The 13,752-nt window shown below is 50.5% G+C and overlaps 1 protein-coding gene across 1 annotated transcript in view; it reads right to left on the reverse strand.

Annotated features, from left to right (window-relative positions):
* Positions 1–32: 32 nt before the first annotated feature.
* LOC307142545 (inactive phospholipase D5) overlaps positions 33–13,752 on the reverse strand; it is a gene marked incomplete at both ends in the record, with an annotated part of 55,477 nt that continues 41,757 nt past the window's right edge. Inside the window, 6 exons of the mRNA XM_079843514.1 lie at positions 33–247; positions 339–429; positions 3,555–3,723; positions 9,222–9,358; positions 9,996–10,187; positions 11,554–11,681. Of these exons, the coding sequence (XP_079699640.1) occupies positions 33–247; positions 339–429; positions 3,555–3,723; positions 9,222–9,358; positions 9,996–10,187; positions 11,554–11,681 (932 nt within the window). The remainder of the gene's footprint in view (positions 248–338; positions 430–3,554; positions 3,724–9,221; positions 9,359–9,995; positions 10,188–11,553; positions 11,682–13,752) is intronic.

Below are 13,752 nucleotides of genomic sequence, written 5' to 3' on the forward strand. Positions count from 1 at the left end.
AACCAATATGCATTGGAAAGTTGATGTGATTTTCAGACGCTGAAGTCTTCTTTGACTGTGTGCATGCTGCATGCTGGGATGTGGTTTGGATCTAGAGGTTTAGTGTAGTGGGAATGCCAGTCTCTTTCAAACACAGCTTTCATCTGCTCGACTACAGTGATGGTGTTGTTCGCCTCCGGACACTTCCTGATCACCACACCCACACCCGTGTTGAACACAAACTCGCTGCCCACCCAGTTTGAATTCCCTAAGAGCCAGAAACAAGGTTTAGGAGAAGAAGCGTCAAACAACATTTCCCACTTTTCTCAATTCCGTTGAGATGAGCAGCTGAATCTCACCGATATACACAGAGCTGTCTGTCACCATGAACCTGCTGTGATTGATTCTGTAGAGACGGCCATCGCTCTGCTCCCGGGGGATGAAGAACTTCTACAGGAACAACAACACAGCACATGTGTCTTCAGCACGGGTGACAGTAATCCAGTCATAGCAGACATTTATTGCCTATGAAACAACACCTCATCATTCAGTGTGATCCGTGTATTATGTTGTTTCTGGGACTGTAGCAAATCATACACTCACCTAAAGGATTATTAGGAACACCTGTTCAATTTCTCATTAATGCAATTATCTAATCAACCAATCACATGGCAGTTGCTCCAATGCATTTAGGGGTGTGGTCCTGGTCAAGACAATCTCCTGAACTCCACACTGAATGTCAGAATGGGAAAGAAAGGGGATTTAAGCAATTTTGAGCGTGGCATGGTTGTTGGTCTGAGTATTTCACAATCTGCTCAGTTACTGGGATTTTCACACACAACCATTTCTAGGGTTTACAAAGAATGGTGTGAAAAGGGAAAAGCATCCAGTATGCGGCAGTCCTGTGGAGAAAATGCCTTGTTGATGCTAGAGGTCAGAGGTCATGGGCCGACTGATTCAAGCTGATAGAAGAGCAACTTTGACTGAAATAACCACTCGTTACAACCGAGGTCTGCAGCAAAGCATTTGTGAAGCCACAACACACACAACCTTGAGGCGGATGGGCTACAACAGCAGAAGACCCCACCGGGTACCACTCATCTCCACTACAAAGAGGAAAAAGAGGCGACAATTTGCACCAGCTCAACAAAATTGGACAGTTGAAGACTGTAAAAATGTTGCCTGGTCTGATGAGTCTGGATTTCTGTTGAGACATTCAGATGGTAGAGTCAGAATTTGGCGTAAACAGAATGAGAACATGGATCCATCATGCCTTGTTCCCACTGTGCAGGCTGGTGGTGGTGGTGTAATGGTGTGGGGGATGTTTTCTTGGCACACTTTAGGCCCCTTAGTGCCAATTGGGCATGGTTTAAATGCCACGGCCTACCTGAGCATTGTTTCTGCCCATGTCCATCCCTTTATGAGCACCATGTCCCCATCCTCTGATGGCTACTTCCAGCAGGATAATGCACCGTCACAAAGCTCCAATCATTTCAAATTGGTTTCTTGAACATGACAATGAGTTCACTGGACTAAAATGGCCCCACAGTCTCCAGATCTCAACCCAATAGAGCATCTTTGGGATGTGGTGGAACGGGAGCTTCGTGCCCTGGATGTGCATCCCACAAATCTCCATCAACTGCAAGATGCTCTCCTATCAATATGGCCAACATTTCTAAAGAATGCTTTCAGCAGCTTGTTGAGTCAATGCCACGTAGAATTAAGGCAGTTCTGAAGGAGAAAGGGGGTCAAACACAGTATTAGTGTGTGTTCATAATAATCCTTTAGGTGAGTGTATTTCTGGTCCTTTTGTTCAAATAACCTTCCATTGACGTGCAGCACCTTCATATCTTAGGGTGCGTCTCAATCAGCTCCAGGTTTCCAGAGCACTGAAACGTTCATTCCCACAATGCACAGTGAAAACCAGAAAGCATCTATGCTCACAAGGTTCCCTTAATGGAAGTTCTGAAGTGTGAAACATTAATCACGTGAGCCGACTCACCACACATCATGACACGCCATTATTTAATCATACTCCAGCATAAACATCACTACAATCTAGCTAACATTTATTCACATCTGAAAGTGAGTCTTTCGACAAAAAATGATGAAGAGGATCAGTAGAAGAAAGAAACACTATATTGCCAAAAGTGTTACACGCACATGAGCTTTAATGCCATCCCATTCTTCATCCGTAGGGTTTAATATGGAGTCGCAGCTCTAACAGCTTCAGCTCTTCTTTCCTCAAGGTTTAGGAGTGTGTTTATGGGGATTCTTCATTTGTGATGTTGGACGAGAAGGCCTGGCTCTCAGTCTCCGCTCTAATTCATCCCAAAGCTGTTCTATCGGGTTGAGGTCAGTCCAGTTCCTCCACCAAACTCCTCATCCATGTCTTTATGGAGACGCTTTGTGCACTGGTCAGTCATGCTGGGACAGGAAGGGGCCGTCCCCAAACTGAGCCCACAAAGTTGGGAGCATGAAATTGTCCAAAATGTCTTGCATTAAGAGTTCCTTTCACTGGAACTAAGGGGCCAAGCCCAACCCCTGAAAAACAACCCCACCCCATAATTTTACACTTGGCACAATGCAGTCAGGCAAGTCCCGTTCCCCTGGCAACCGCCAAACCCAGACTCGTCCATGGGATTGTAAGACAGAGAAGCGTGATTGGTCACTCAGAGAACACGTCTCCACTGCTCTAGAGTCCAGTGGCGGCGCGCTTTACCCCACTGCATCCCACGCTTTGCATTGCACTTGGTGATGTAAGGCTTGGATGAGCTGCTCGGCCATGGAAACCCATTCCATGAAGCTCTACACACTGTTCTTGAGCTCATCTGAAGGCCACAGAAGTTTGGAGGTCTGGAGCTCTTGACTCTGCAGAAAGTTGGCGACTTCTGTGACCCTCAGCATGAGCTGACCCCGCTCTGTGACCCTCAGCATGTGCTGACCCCGCTCTGTGACCCTCAGCATGCGCTGACCCCGCTCTGTGGCTGAGTTGCTGTTGTTCCCAATCGCTTCCACTTTGTTATAATCCTACTAACAGTTGAGCGTGGAATATTTAGTGTAATATTTGGACTTATTGCACAGGTGTCCACCGATCACGGCCCCACGCTTGAGTTCTCTGAGCTCCTGAGAGCGGCCCATTCTCTCACTAATGTGTGTAGAAGCGAACACACACACACACACACACTCCTGAGAGCGGCCCATTCTCTCTCTAATGTGTGTAGAAGCGTCTGCAGGCCTAGATCTGGAGTTACACACCTGTGGCCATGAAGGGGTTGAACACCTGAACTCAGGGATTTGGAGGGGCGGCTCAATACTTCTGGCAATATAGTGTAAGTAGAACAGGTAAGCCCATACATTTGTGAGATACTGGACCAGACAACATAGTGTGGGAGAGAGTGGGGATTAAATAGTGTCCTCGATTACATGCTGACAGGTGATCATTAGTTCTCTAGTGACTGTGTCACAGTCAAGCAGAATGATACGAACAGTGAAAAGTCCCAGTGCTGATAATAAACTACAATAATAGCCTCTGGTAATAATAATCTGGTAATGTCTGATGAATGCACACTGACCGCCTCCAGAGAGCATCTGAGCGACTCCACACACAGAGCCTTCAGAGACCACAGGAAGTTCAGCGTCAGCGGCCCGGTCTCTTCCCCGCAGCTTATTAACACACGCACTGTGATGCTTTCCTTCAGAATCAGGGCTTCTCGGAGGATGTTGTCAATGGGTGACCAGTACCTGTGAAGGACAGAGTAAACATCAGCAATGCTCCTGCTGTGAATGGAGATATAAAGGAAGCACGATCCCATTAGAACCTCAGGTAGATGTCGTGACTAAACCTGATCCAACTGTGTATTCGGACAAACGTATGTCACAAACGCTTCATTATATTGTAATAGATGTTTGCCCATTACACGATCTCTTATAAGTGTGTAATGAACATATCCGGTCTTTGATGTCAAGCAGTAAAAGCGTTAAATGTACATTCAACTAAAACATTCCAAGAACAGTGTTTTTGTGCTAACGTTTAAAGAATATTATTAAAGACTTTGAACAAAAACGTTACTAGAAGAATGTTAGTTTGAGAGAACCCTGTCAGAACGTTCCCTGTTCGCTGTAACTAGCCCATCTAGTAGAAATACTCAGACAGAATACATTTCTTTACAAGCGCCATATACACCGATCAGGCATAAAATTATGACCTAGTATTGTGTTGGTCCCCCTTTTGCTGTCAAATCAGCCCTGACCTGTCGAGGCATGGACTCCACTGGACTTGTGTGTTCAGCACATCCCACAGATGCTCGATTGGATTGAGATTTGGGGAATTTGGAGGCCGAGTCAACGCCTCAAACTCGTTGTTGTGCTCCTCAAACCATTCCTGAAGCATTTGTGCTTTGTGGCGGCGCATTATCTGCTGAAAGAGCCACAGCCACAGGGAATACCGTTTCCATGAAAGGCTGGACATGGGCTCAACAATGCTGAGGTAGGTGAGACGGGTCAAAGTCACATCCACATGATGGAGGACCCAAGGTTTCCCAACAGAACATTGGCCAAAGCATCACTGCCTCCACCGCCACGCCTTCTTCCCATAATGCACCTGGTGCCATGTGTTCCCCAGGTAAGCCACACACACACACCCGGCCATCCACTGATGTAGAAGAACACGTGATCATCAGACCAGGACACCTTCTTCCATTTCTCCGTGGTCCAGTTCTGATGCTCACGGGCCACTGTTGGTGCTTTGGGCGGGGTCAGGGGTCAGCATGGGTACCCTGACTGGTCAGTGGCTGTGTCGCCCCATACTCCACAAACTGAGATGCTCTGTGTATTCTGATACCTTTCTATCAGAACCAGCATTAACTTCTGGAGCAGTTTGAGCTCCAGTAGCTCGTCTGTTTGATCGGACCACACGGGCATCAATGAGCCTCGGCCGCCCATGACCCTGTGGCCGGTTCTCCACTGGTCCTTCATGACCCTGTGGCCGGTTCTCCACTGGTCCTTCATGACCCTGTGGCCGGTTCTCCACTGGTCCTTCATGACCCTGTGGCCGGTTCTCCACTGGTCCTCCATGACCCAGTGGCCGGTTCTCCACTGGTCCTCCATGACCCTGTGGCCGGTTCTCCACTGGTCCTCCATGACCCTGTGGCCGGTTCTCCACTGGTCCTTCATGACCCTGTGGCCGGTTCTCCACTGGTCCTTCATGACCCTGTGGCCGGTTCTCCACTGGTCCTTCATGACCCTGTGGCCGGTTCTCCACTGGTCCTTCATGACCCTGTGGCCGGTTCTCCACTGGTCCTCCATGACCCAGTGGCCGGTTCTCCACTGGTCCTCCATGACCCTGTGGCCGGTTCTCCACTGGTCCTTCATGACCCTGTGGCCGGTTCTCCACTGGTCCTTCATGACCCTGTGGCCGGTTCTCCACTGGTCCTCCATGACCCTGTGGCCGGTTCTCCACTGGTCCTTCATGACCCTGTGGCCGGTTCTCCACTGGTCCTTCATGACCCTGTGGCCGGTTCTCCACTGGTCCTTCATGACCCTGTGGCCGGTTCTCCACTGGTCCTCCATGACCCTGTGGCCGGTTCTCCATTGGTCCTTCATGAACCTTTGGCCGGTTCTCCACTGGTCCTCCATTACCCTGTGGCCGGTTCTCCACTGGTCCTCCATGACCCTGTGGCCGGTTCTCCACTGGTCCTCCATGACCCTGTGGCCGGTTCTCCACTGGTCCTTCATGACCCTGTGGCCGGTTCTCCACTGGTCCTCCATGACCCTGTGGCCGGTTCTCCACTGGTCCTCCATGACCCTGTGGCCGGTTCTCCACTGGTCCTTCATGACCCTGTGGCCGGTTCTCCACTGGTCCTTCATGACCCTGTGGCCGGTTCTCCACTGGTCCTCCATGACCCTGTGGCCGGTTCTCCACTGGTCCTTCATGACCCTGTGGCCGGTTCTCCACTGGTCCTCCATGACCCTGTGGCTGGTTCTCCACTGGTCCTCCATGACCGGTTCTCCACTGGTCCTCCATGACCCTGTGGCCGGTTCTCCACTGGTCCTTCATGACCCTGTGGCCGGTTCTCCACTGGTCCTTCATGACCCTGTGGGCGGTTCTCCACTGGTCCTTCATGACCCTGTGGCCGGTTCTCCGCTGGTCCTCCATGACCCTGTGGCCGGTTCTCCACTGGTCCTTCATGACCCTGTGGCCGGTTCTCCACTGGTCCTTCATGACCCTGTGGCCGGTTCTCCACTGGTCCTTCATGACCCTGTGGCCGGTTCTCCACTGGTCCTCCATGACCCTGTGGCCGGTTCTCCATTGGTCCTTCATGAACCTTTGGCCGGTTCTCCACTGGTCCTTCATGACCCTGTGGCCGGTTCTCCACTGGTCCTTCATGACCCTGTGGCCGGTTCTCCACTGGTCCTTCATGACCCTGTGGCCGGTTCTCCACTGGTCCTTCATGACCCTGTGGCCGGTTCTCCACTGGTCCTCCATGACCCTGTGGCCGGTTCTCCACTGGTCCTCCATGACCCTGTGGCCGGTTCTCCACTGGTCCTCCATGACCCTGTGGCCGGTTCTCCACTGGTCCTTCATGACCCTCTGGCCGGTTCTCCACTGGTCCTCCATGACCCTGTGGCCGGTTCTCCACTGGTCCTCCATGACCCTGTGGCCGGTTCTCCACTGGTCCTCCATGACCCTGTGGCCGGTTCTCCACTGGTCCTCCATGACCCTGTGGCCGGTTCTCCACTGGTCCTTCTTGACCCTGTGGCCGGTTCTCCACTGGTCCTTCATGACCCTGTGGCCGGTTCTCCACTGGTCCTTCATGACCCTGTGGCCGGTTCTCCACTGGTCCTTCATGACCCTGTGGCCGGTTCTCCACTGGTCCTTCATGACCCTGTGGCCGGTTCTCCACTGGTCCTTCATGACCCTGTGGCCGGTTCTCCACTGGTCCTCCATGACCCTGTGGCCGGTTCTCCACTGGTCCTTCATGACCCTGTGGCCGGTTCTCCACTGGTCCTTCATGACCCTGTGGCCGGTTCTCCACTGGTCCTCCATGACCCTGTGGCCGGTTCTCCACTGGTCCTCCATGACCCTGTGGCCGGTTCTCCACTGGTCCTTCATGACCCTGTGGCCGGTTCTCCACTGGTCCTTCATGACCCTGTGGCCGGTTCTCCACTGGTCCTCCATGACCCAGTGGCCGGTTCTCCACTGGTCCTCCATGACCCTGTGGCCGGTTCTCCACTGGTCCTTCATGACCCTGTGGCCGGTTCTCCACTGGTCCTTCATGACCCTGTGGCCGGTTCTCCACTGGTCCTCCATGACCCTGTGGCTGGTTCTCCACTGGTCCTCCATGACCGGTTCTCCACTGGTCCTCCATGACCCTGTGGCCGGTTCTCCACTGGTCCTTCATGACCCTGTGGCCGGTTCTCCACTGGTCCTTCATGACCCTGTGGCCGGTTCTCCACTGGTCCTTCATGACCCTGTGGCCGGTTCTCCACTGGTCCTCCATGACCCTGTGGCCGGTTCTCCATTGGTCCTTCATGAACCTTTGGCCGGTTCTCCACTGGTCCTCCATTACCCTGTGGCCGGTTCTCCACTGGTCCTCCATGACCCTGTGGCCGGTTCTCCACTGGTCCTCCATGACCCTGTGGCCGGTTCTCCACTGGTCCTTCATGACCCTGTGGCCGGTTCTCCACTGGTCCTTCATGACCCTGTGGCCGGTTCTCCACTGGTCCTCCATGACCCTGTGGCCGGTTCTCCACTGGTCCTCCATGACCCTGTGGCCGGTTCTCCACTGGTCCTTCATGACCCTGTGGCCGGTTCTCCACTGGTCCTTCATGACCCTGTGGCCGGTTCTCCACTGGTCCTCCATGACCCTGTGGCCGGTTCTCCACTGGTCCTTCATGACCCTGTGGCCGGTTCTCCACTGGTCCTCCATGACCCTGTGGCTGGTTCTCCACTGGTCCTCCATGACCGGTTCTCCACTGGTCCTCCATGACCCTGTGGCCGGTTCTCCACTGGTCCTTCATGACCCTGTGGCCGGTTCTCCACTGGTCCTTCATGACCCTGTGGGCGGTTCTCCACTGGTCCTTCATGACCCTGTGGCCGGTTCTCCGCTGGTCCTCCATGACCCTGTGGCCGGTTCTCCACTGGTCCTTCATGACCCTGTGGCCGGTTCTCCACTGGTCCTTCATGACCCTGTGGCCGGTTCTCCACTGGTCCTTCATGACCCTGTGGCCGGTTCTCCACTGGTCCTCCATGACCCTGTGGCCGGTTCTCCATTGGTCCTTCATGAACCTTTGGCCGGTTCTCCACTGGTCCTTCATGACCCTGTGGCCGGTTCTCCACTGGTCCTTCATGACCCTGTGGCCGGTTCTCCACTGGTCCTTCATGACCCTGTGGCCGGTTCTCCACTGGTCCTTCATGACCCTGTGGCCGGTTCTCCACTGGTCCTTCATGACCCTGTGGCCGGTTCTCCACTGGTCCTCCATGACCCTGTGGCCGGTTCTCCACTGGTCCTCCATGACCCTGTGGCCGGTTCTCCACTGGTCCTCCATGACCCTGTGGCCGGTTCTCCACTGGTCCTTCATGATCCTCTGGCCGGTTCTCCACTGGTCCTCCATGACCCTGTGGCCGGTTCTCCACTGGTCCTCCATGACCCTGTGGCCGGTTCTCCACTGGTCCTCCATGACCCTGTGGCCGGTTCTCCACTGGTCCTCCATGACCCTGTGGCCGGTTCTCCACTGGTCCTTCTTGACCCTGTGGCCGGTTCTCCACTGGTCCTTCATGACCCTGTGGCCGGTTCTCCACTGGTCCTTCATGACCCTGTGGCCGGTTCTCCACTGGTCCTTCATGACCCTGTGGCCGGTTCTCCACTGGTCCTTCATGACCCTGTGGCCGGTTCTCCACTGGTCCTCCATGACCCTGTGGCCGGTTCTCCACTGGTCCTCCATGACCCTGTGGCCGGTTCTCCACTGGTCCTTCCTCTGAGCACTTCTGATAGAGACTGACCACTGCAGACCGGGAACACCCCACAAGAGCTGCAGTTTTGGAGATGCTCTGACCCAGTCCTCTAGCCGTCACAATCTGGCCCTTGTCAAACTCACTCAAATCCTTCCGCTTGCCCATTTTTCCTGCTTCTAACACATCAACTCTGAGGACAAAATATTCACTTGCTGCCTAATATATCCCACCCACTAACAGGAGCCGTGATGACATTATATTACAGCAGATATTTTGCTTGACTCACCTGGGTTCGCTGCGATTGAACATTGGTAAATAGTCTGTTATGGAGATGTAGATGAAAGTCTCTGCCTCCTGAATGACGCTTTTAATGGCCTCAATGTCTTTCGCCCGGTTCTTTGGGCAGAAAACATCTGGAGAACTCTAGCAGAACAAATGATGGAAAAACAACAGACAAATCCATGAATGCAGTCATGTTTTGCAGCTTTCTTAAGGATCTATTTCTCCCTCTTTCATTGGTGTAACCCAGTGTATTCGACTTTATTCAGTCCTAATATTTGCAGTTTATTTACATACAGTAGACAGATCTGTGGAAGACTCTGATCAACACTTTACACGAGCCCCTAACCCTGCCTCATGTGAACACGGCCGTTTCATTCTCAGTGCGTTCAGTGCACAACCATGAGAGCCGCAATGATCCATCATTCTCTGCTTTGAGATATATCACACGTCACAGGGGTTTGATCAAGAGTGAAGCAGGAGCCGGACTTATTGCATGCTGATCCCAGAATCTGCAGTGGATGATAGACGCTTCACGTTCATTTTCTGTGCATCTGCAAATCTATAATAGCAAATCTCTCTTCCATAAACAGTGCAGAAAACAAACATCATTCATCTTCATCTCTAACCGCTCTATTTATACTGGCGTGTGTCTGTAGTAACAAACAAATAAAGCATCGTTACAGGGAAGCAAATTTAATGAAGGATAATTTCCGTGTCCCAGGATTATTTCTCGCTTCCACTAGGAATGGAGAATGGAAGCAGCTCTAGCTCAACTCACAGAAAGGTAAGCTTCTGTGTGGTTCAGGTGCAGTTTCTGGGTCTTGCCTCTGTTGTACAGCCCGTACAGTCTCTTTGACCATATCGACGGCAGAAAGTCTCTATATTCCAGTTGGAAGTAAAGGCTGAATATCCGGTGCAGGTCCATCACCAGACAGCTGCAGTCGTGAATGATGATGCCAAACTCCTTCATCTGTAAAATAATAACATTTCACACACAACTCCAACATACAAACTGTTGGCTTGACAAAGTTTGAAAGTTTTATAAGCTTCCTAGCATGTTATATAATGTTGTTATCATGGTTCAACACATGAATTAACATGAATTAAGATGCTACTAGCAGGATTTATCTGATTACTAGCATGTCCTAGGCATGCAGCTTTAAAGGGTTAGTTCACCCAAAACTGTAAATTGTGTCATTAATGACTGAGCCTCATGTGGTTGGACACCCGTCAGACCTCCGTTCATCTTCAGACACAAATGAAGATATTTTAGTGTAAATCTGATGCTCTGAAAGGCCTCCATTGGCTCAACTTTACACTCTCAAGACCCTTAAAAAGTACTAAAGACGTCGTTACAAAGTCCATCTCACTACAGCGGCTCTACAATAACTTTATGAAGCGACCAGAATAGTTTCTGTGCGCAAAAAAACCCTAAATAACGACTTATATAGTGATGATGATTTCAAAACACAGCATAATTAAGCTTCGAAGCGTTATGAATCAGTGAGTCGATTCATGATTCGGATCGCGTGTCAAACCGCCAAACTGCTGAAATCACGTGACTTTGGCGATTCAAACCGCTGAATCGACTCACTGATTCATAACGCTCCAAACCGCTGAATCGACTCACTGATTCATAACGCTCCAAACCGCTGAATCGACTCACTGATTCATAACGCTCCAAAACAATGAATCAACTCGCTGAATCGACTCACTGATTCATAACGCTCCAAAACAATGAATCAACTCGCTGAATCGACTCACTGATTCATAACGCTCCAAACCGCTGAATTGACTCACTGATTCATAACGCTCTGAACCGCTGAATTGACTCACTGATTCATAACGCTCTGAAGCTTCATGATGCTGTGTTTTGAAATCGGTCATCACTATATAAGTCGATATTTAGGTTTTATTTTTTGCGCACAAACTATTCTCGTCTCTTCATAAAGTTATTGTAGAGCCGCTGTAGTGAGATGGACTTTGTAACGGCGTCTTTAGTGTCTTTTAAGGGTCTTGAGAGTGTAAAGTGCATTGAGCCAATGGAGGCCTTTCAGAGCATCAGATTTACACTAAAATATCTTCATTTGTGTCTGAAGATGAACGGAGGTCTGACGGGTGTCCAACCACATGAGGCTCAGTCATTAATGACACAATCTACAGTTTTGGGTGAACTAACCCTTTAACACTCTTATTAGAGGTGAACGCAGAAGTAGTCCATCACGGTACAGAGTTATGTTCCAATGACAGCATAAAGCCGTTTTCAACATGTGTATTGTTTAAATATCCAGGCTACTGCCAGGTAAACACAGGCACAGGTATATCTTTGCCCTTACCGTAGAGAGTGACCTCCAGTCCATGCCGGCACTGCCCAGGTACATGTGCTTCCTGTCCACCACCCAGAAGGAGGAGTTCAGCTGACCTCTAGTGAGGGCTGTCATGTTCAGGTAATGCACGTCTGCACCTGATTGGTCAATGAACAAACAGTCACTCTGTTGAATGACCAATAGCAATCACCCACAAATGTTTTGCACAAGGTGCCCTCAAGAGCATGTGCTGAAGTGATAACCGCATGCGGTGCCTGCCTAGGTGTAATCTGCCTAATTCCATGGCCTTGGCACCACTCTGGCTGACCCCTAGAACACCTTTAGTCAGTGTAAATCCCTCATTTCTCAGTGTTAAGTGTTCACACCAACAGCACAGGTTCCCACTCTACCGAAGCCTTTGTTATATTTAAGGAGGTAAATGTGGCTCAGTTTGTCCTGGTCTTCCTTTCCAAATATTCATATTTTACGTGTTTCCACTGTCAGGTGTGCAAGTGCGTGCCAGGGCCAGTCGCGTTTCCACAGTCACTTCCAGGGCTTGATCGGGCCTTCATTTGGGGCTTCCTCTGGGCCAACGGCCAGGGTTTATGGGCTTGAGGAGTTAAGGTTAGGCAGGAGTTAGGCAAGAGTTAGTGTTAGGGTTAGGCAGGAGTTAGGGTTAGGCAGGAGTTAGGCAAGAGTTAGTGTTATGGTTAGGCAGGAGTTAGGGTTAGGCAGGAGTTAGTGTTAGGGTTAGGCAGGAGTTAGAGTTAGGGTTAGGCAGGAGTTAGGGTTAGGGTTAGGCAAGAGTTAGGGTTAGGCAAGAGTTAGGGTTAGGCAGGAGTTAGTGTTAGGGTTAGGCAGGAGTTAGTGTTAGGGTTAGGCAGGAGTTAGAGTTAGGGTTAGGCAGGAGTTAGTGTTAGGCAGGAGTTAGTGTTAGGGTTAGGCAGGAGTTAGGGTTAGGGTTAGGCAGGAGTTAGGGTTAGGGTTAGGCAAGAGTTAGGGTTAGGCAAGAGTTAGGGTTAGGCAGGAGTTAGTGTTAGGGTTAGGCAGGAGTTAGTGTTAGGGTTAGGCAGGAGTTAGAGTTAGGGTTAGGCAGGAGTTAGTGTTAGGGTTAGGCAGGAGTTAGTGTTAGGGTTAGGCAGGAGTTAGAGTTAGGGTTAGGCAGGAGTTAGTGTTAGGGTTAGGCAGGAGTTAGTGTTAGGGTTAGGCAGGAGTTAGGGTTAGGGTTAGGCAAGAGTTAGGGTTAGGCAAGAGTTAGGGTTAGGCAGGAGTTAGTGTTAGGGTTAGGCAGGAGTTAGTGTTAGGGTTAGGCAGGAGTTAGAGTTAGGGTTAGGCAGGAGTTAGTGTTAGGGTTAGGCAGGAGTTAGAGTTAGGGTTAGGCAGGAGTTAGTGTTAGGGTTAGGCAGGAGTTAGTGTTAGGGTTAGGCAAGAGTTAGTGTTAGGGTTAGGCAGGAGTTAGGGTTAGGCAGGAGTTAGTGTTAGGGTTAGGCAGGAGTTAGTGTTAGGGTTAGGCAGGAGTTAGGCAGGAGTTAGTGTTAGGGTTAGGCAGGAGTTAGTGTTAGGGTTAGGCAGGAGTTAGTGTTAGGGTTAGGCAGGAGTTAGTGTTAGGGTTAGGCAGGAGTTAGTGTTAGGGTTAGGCAGGAGTTAGTGTTAGGGTTAGGCAGGAGTTAGTGTTAGGGTTAGGCAGGAGTTAGTGTTAGGGTTAGGCAAGAGTTAGTGTTAGGGTTAGGCAGGAGTTAGGGTTAGGCAAGAGTTAGTGTTAGGGTTAGGCAGGAGTTAGTGTTAGGGTTAGGCAGGAGTTAGGCAGGAGTTAGTGTTAGGGTTAGGCAGGAGTTAGTGTTAGGGTTAGGCAGGAGTTAGTGTTAGGGTTAGGCAGGAGTTAGGGTTAGGCAGGAGTTAGTGTTAGGCAGGAGTTAGTGTTAGGGTTAGGTTAGGCAGGATTTAGTATTAGGGTTAGGGCTAGGCAGGAGTTAGTGTTAGTGTTAGGGTTAGGCAGGAGTTAGTGTTAGTGTTAGGGTTAGGGCTAGGCAGGAGTTAGTGTTAGTGTTAGGGTTAGGGTTAGGCAGGAGTTAGTGTTAGGCAGGAGTTAGTGTTAGGCAGGAGTTAGTGTTAGGGTTAGGTTAGGCAGGATTTAGTATTAGGGTTAGGGCTAGGCAAGAGTTAGGGTTAGGGTTCACACTTGGCATGTTTGGTTGGATTAAAACAAACCCTGGTGCGATTGCTCTGTTA

The sequence above is a fragment of the Gobio gobio genome, assembly GCF_949357685.1.
Source record: "Gobio gobio genome assembly, chromosome: 18".
NCBI lineage: Eukaryota > Metazoa > Chordata > Actinopteri > Cypriniformes > Gobionidae > Gobio > Gobio gobio.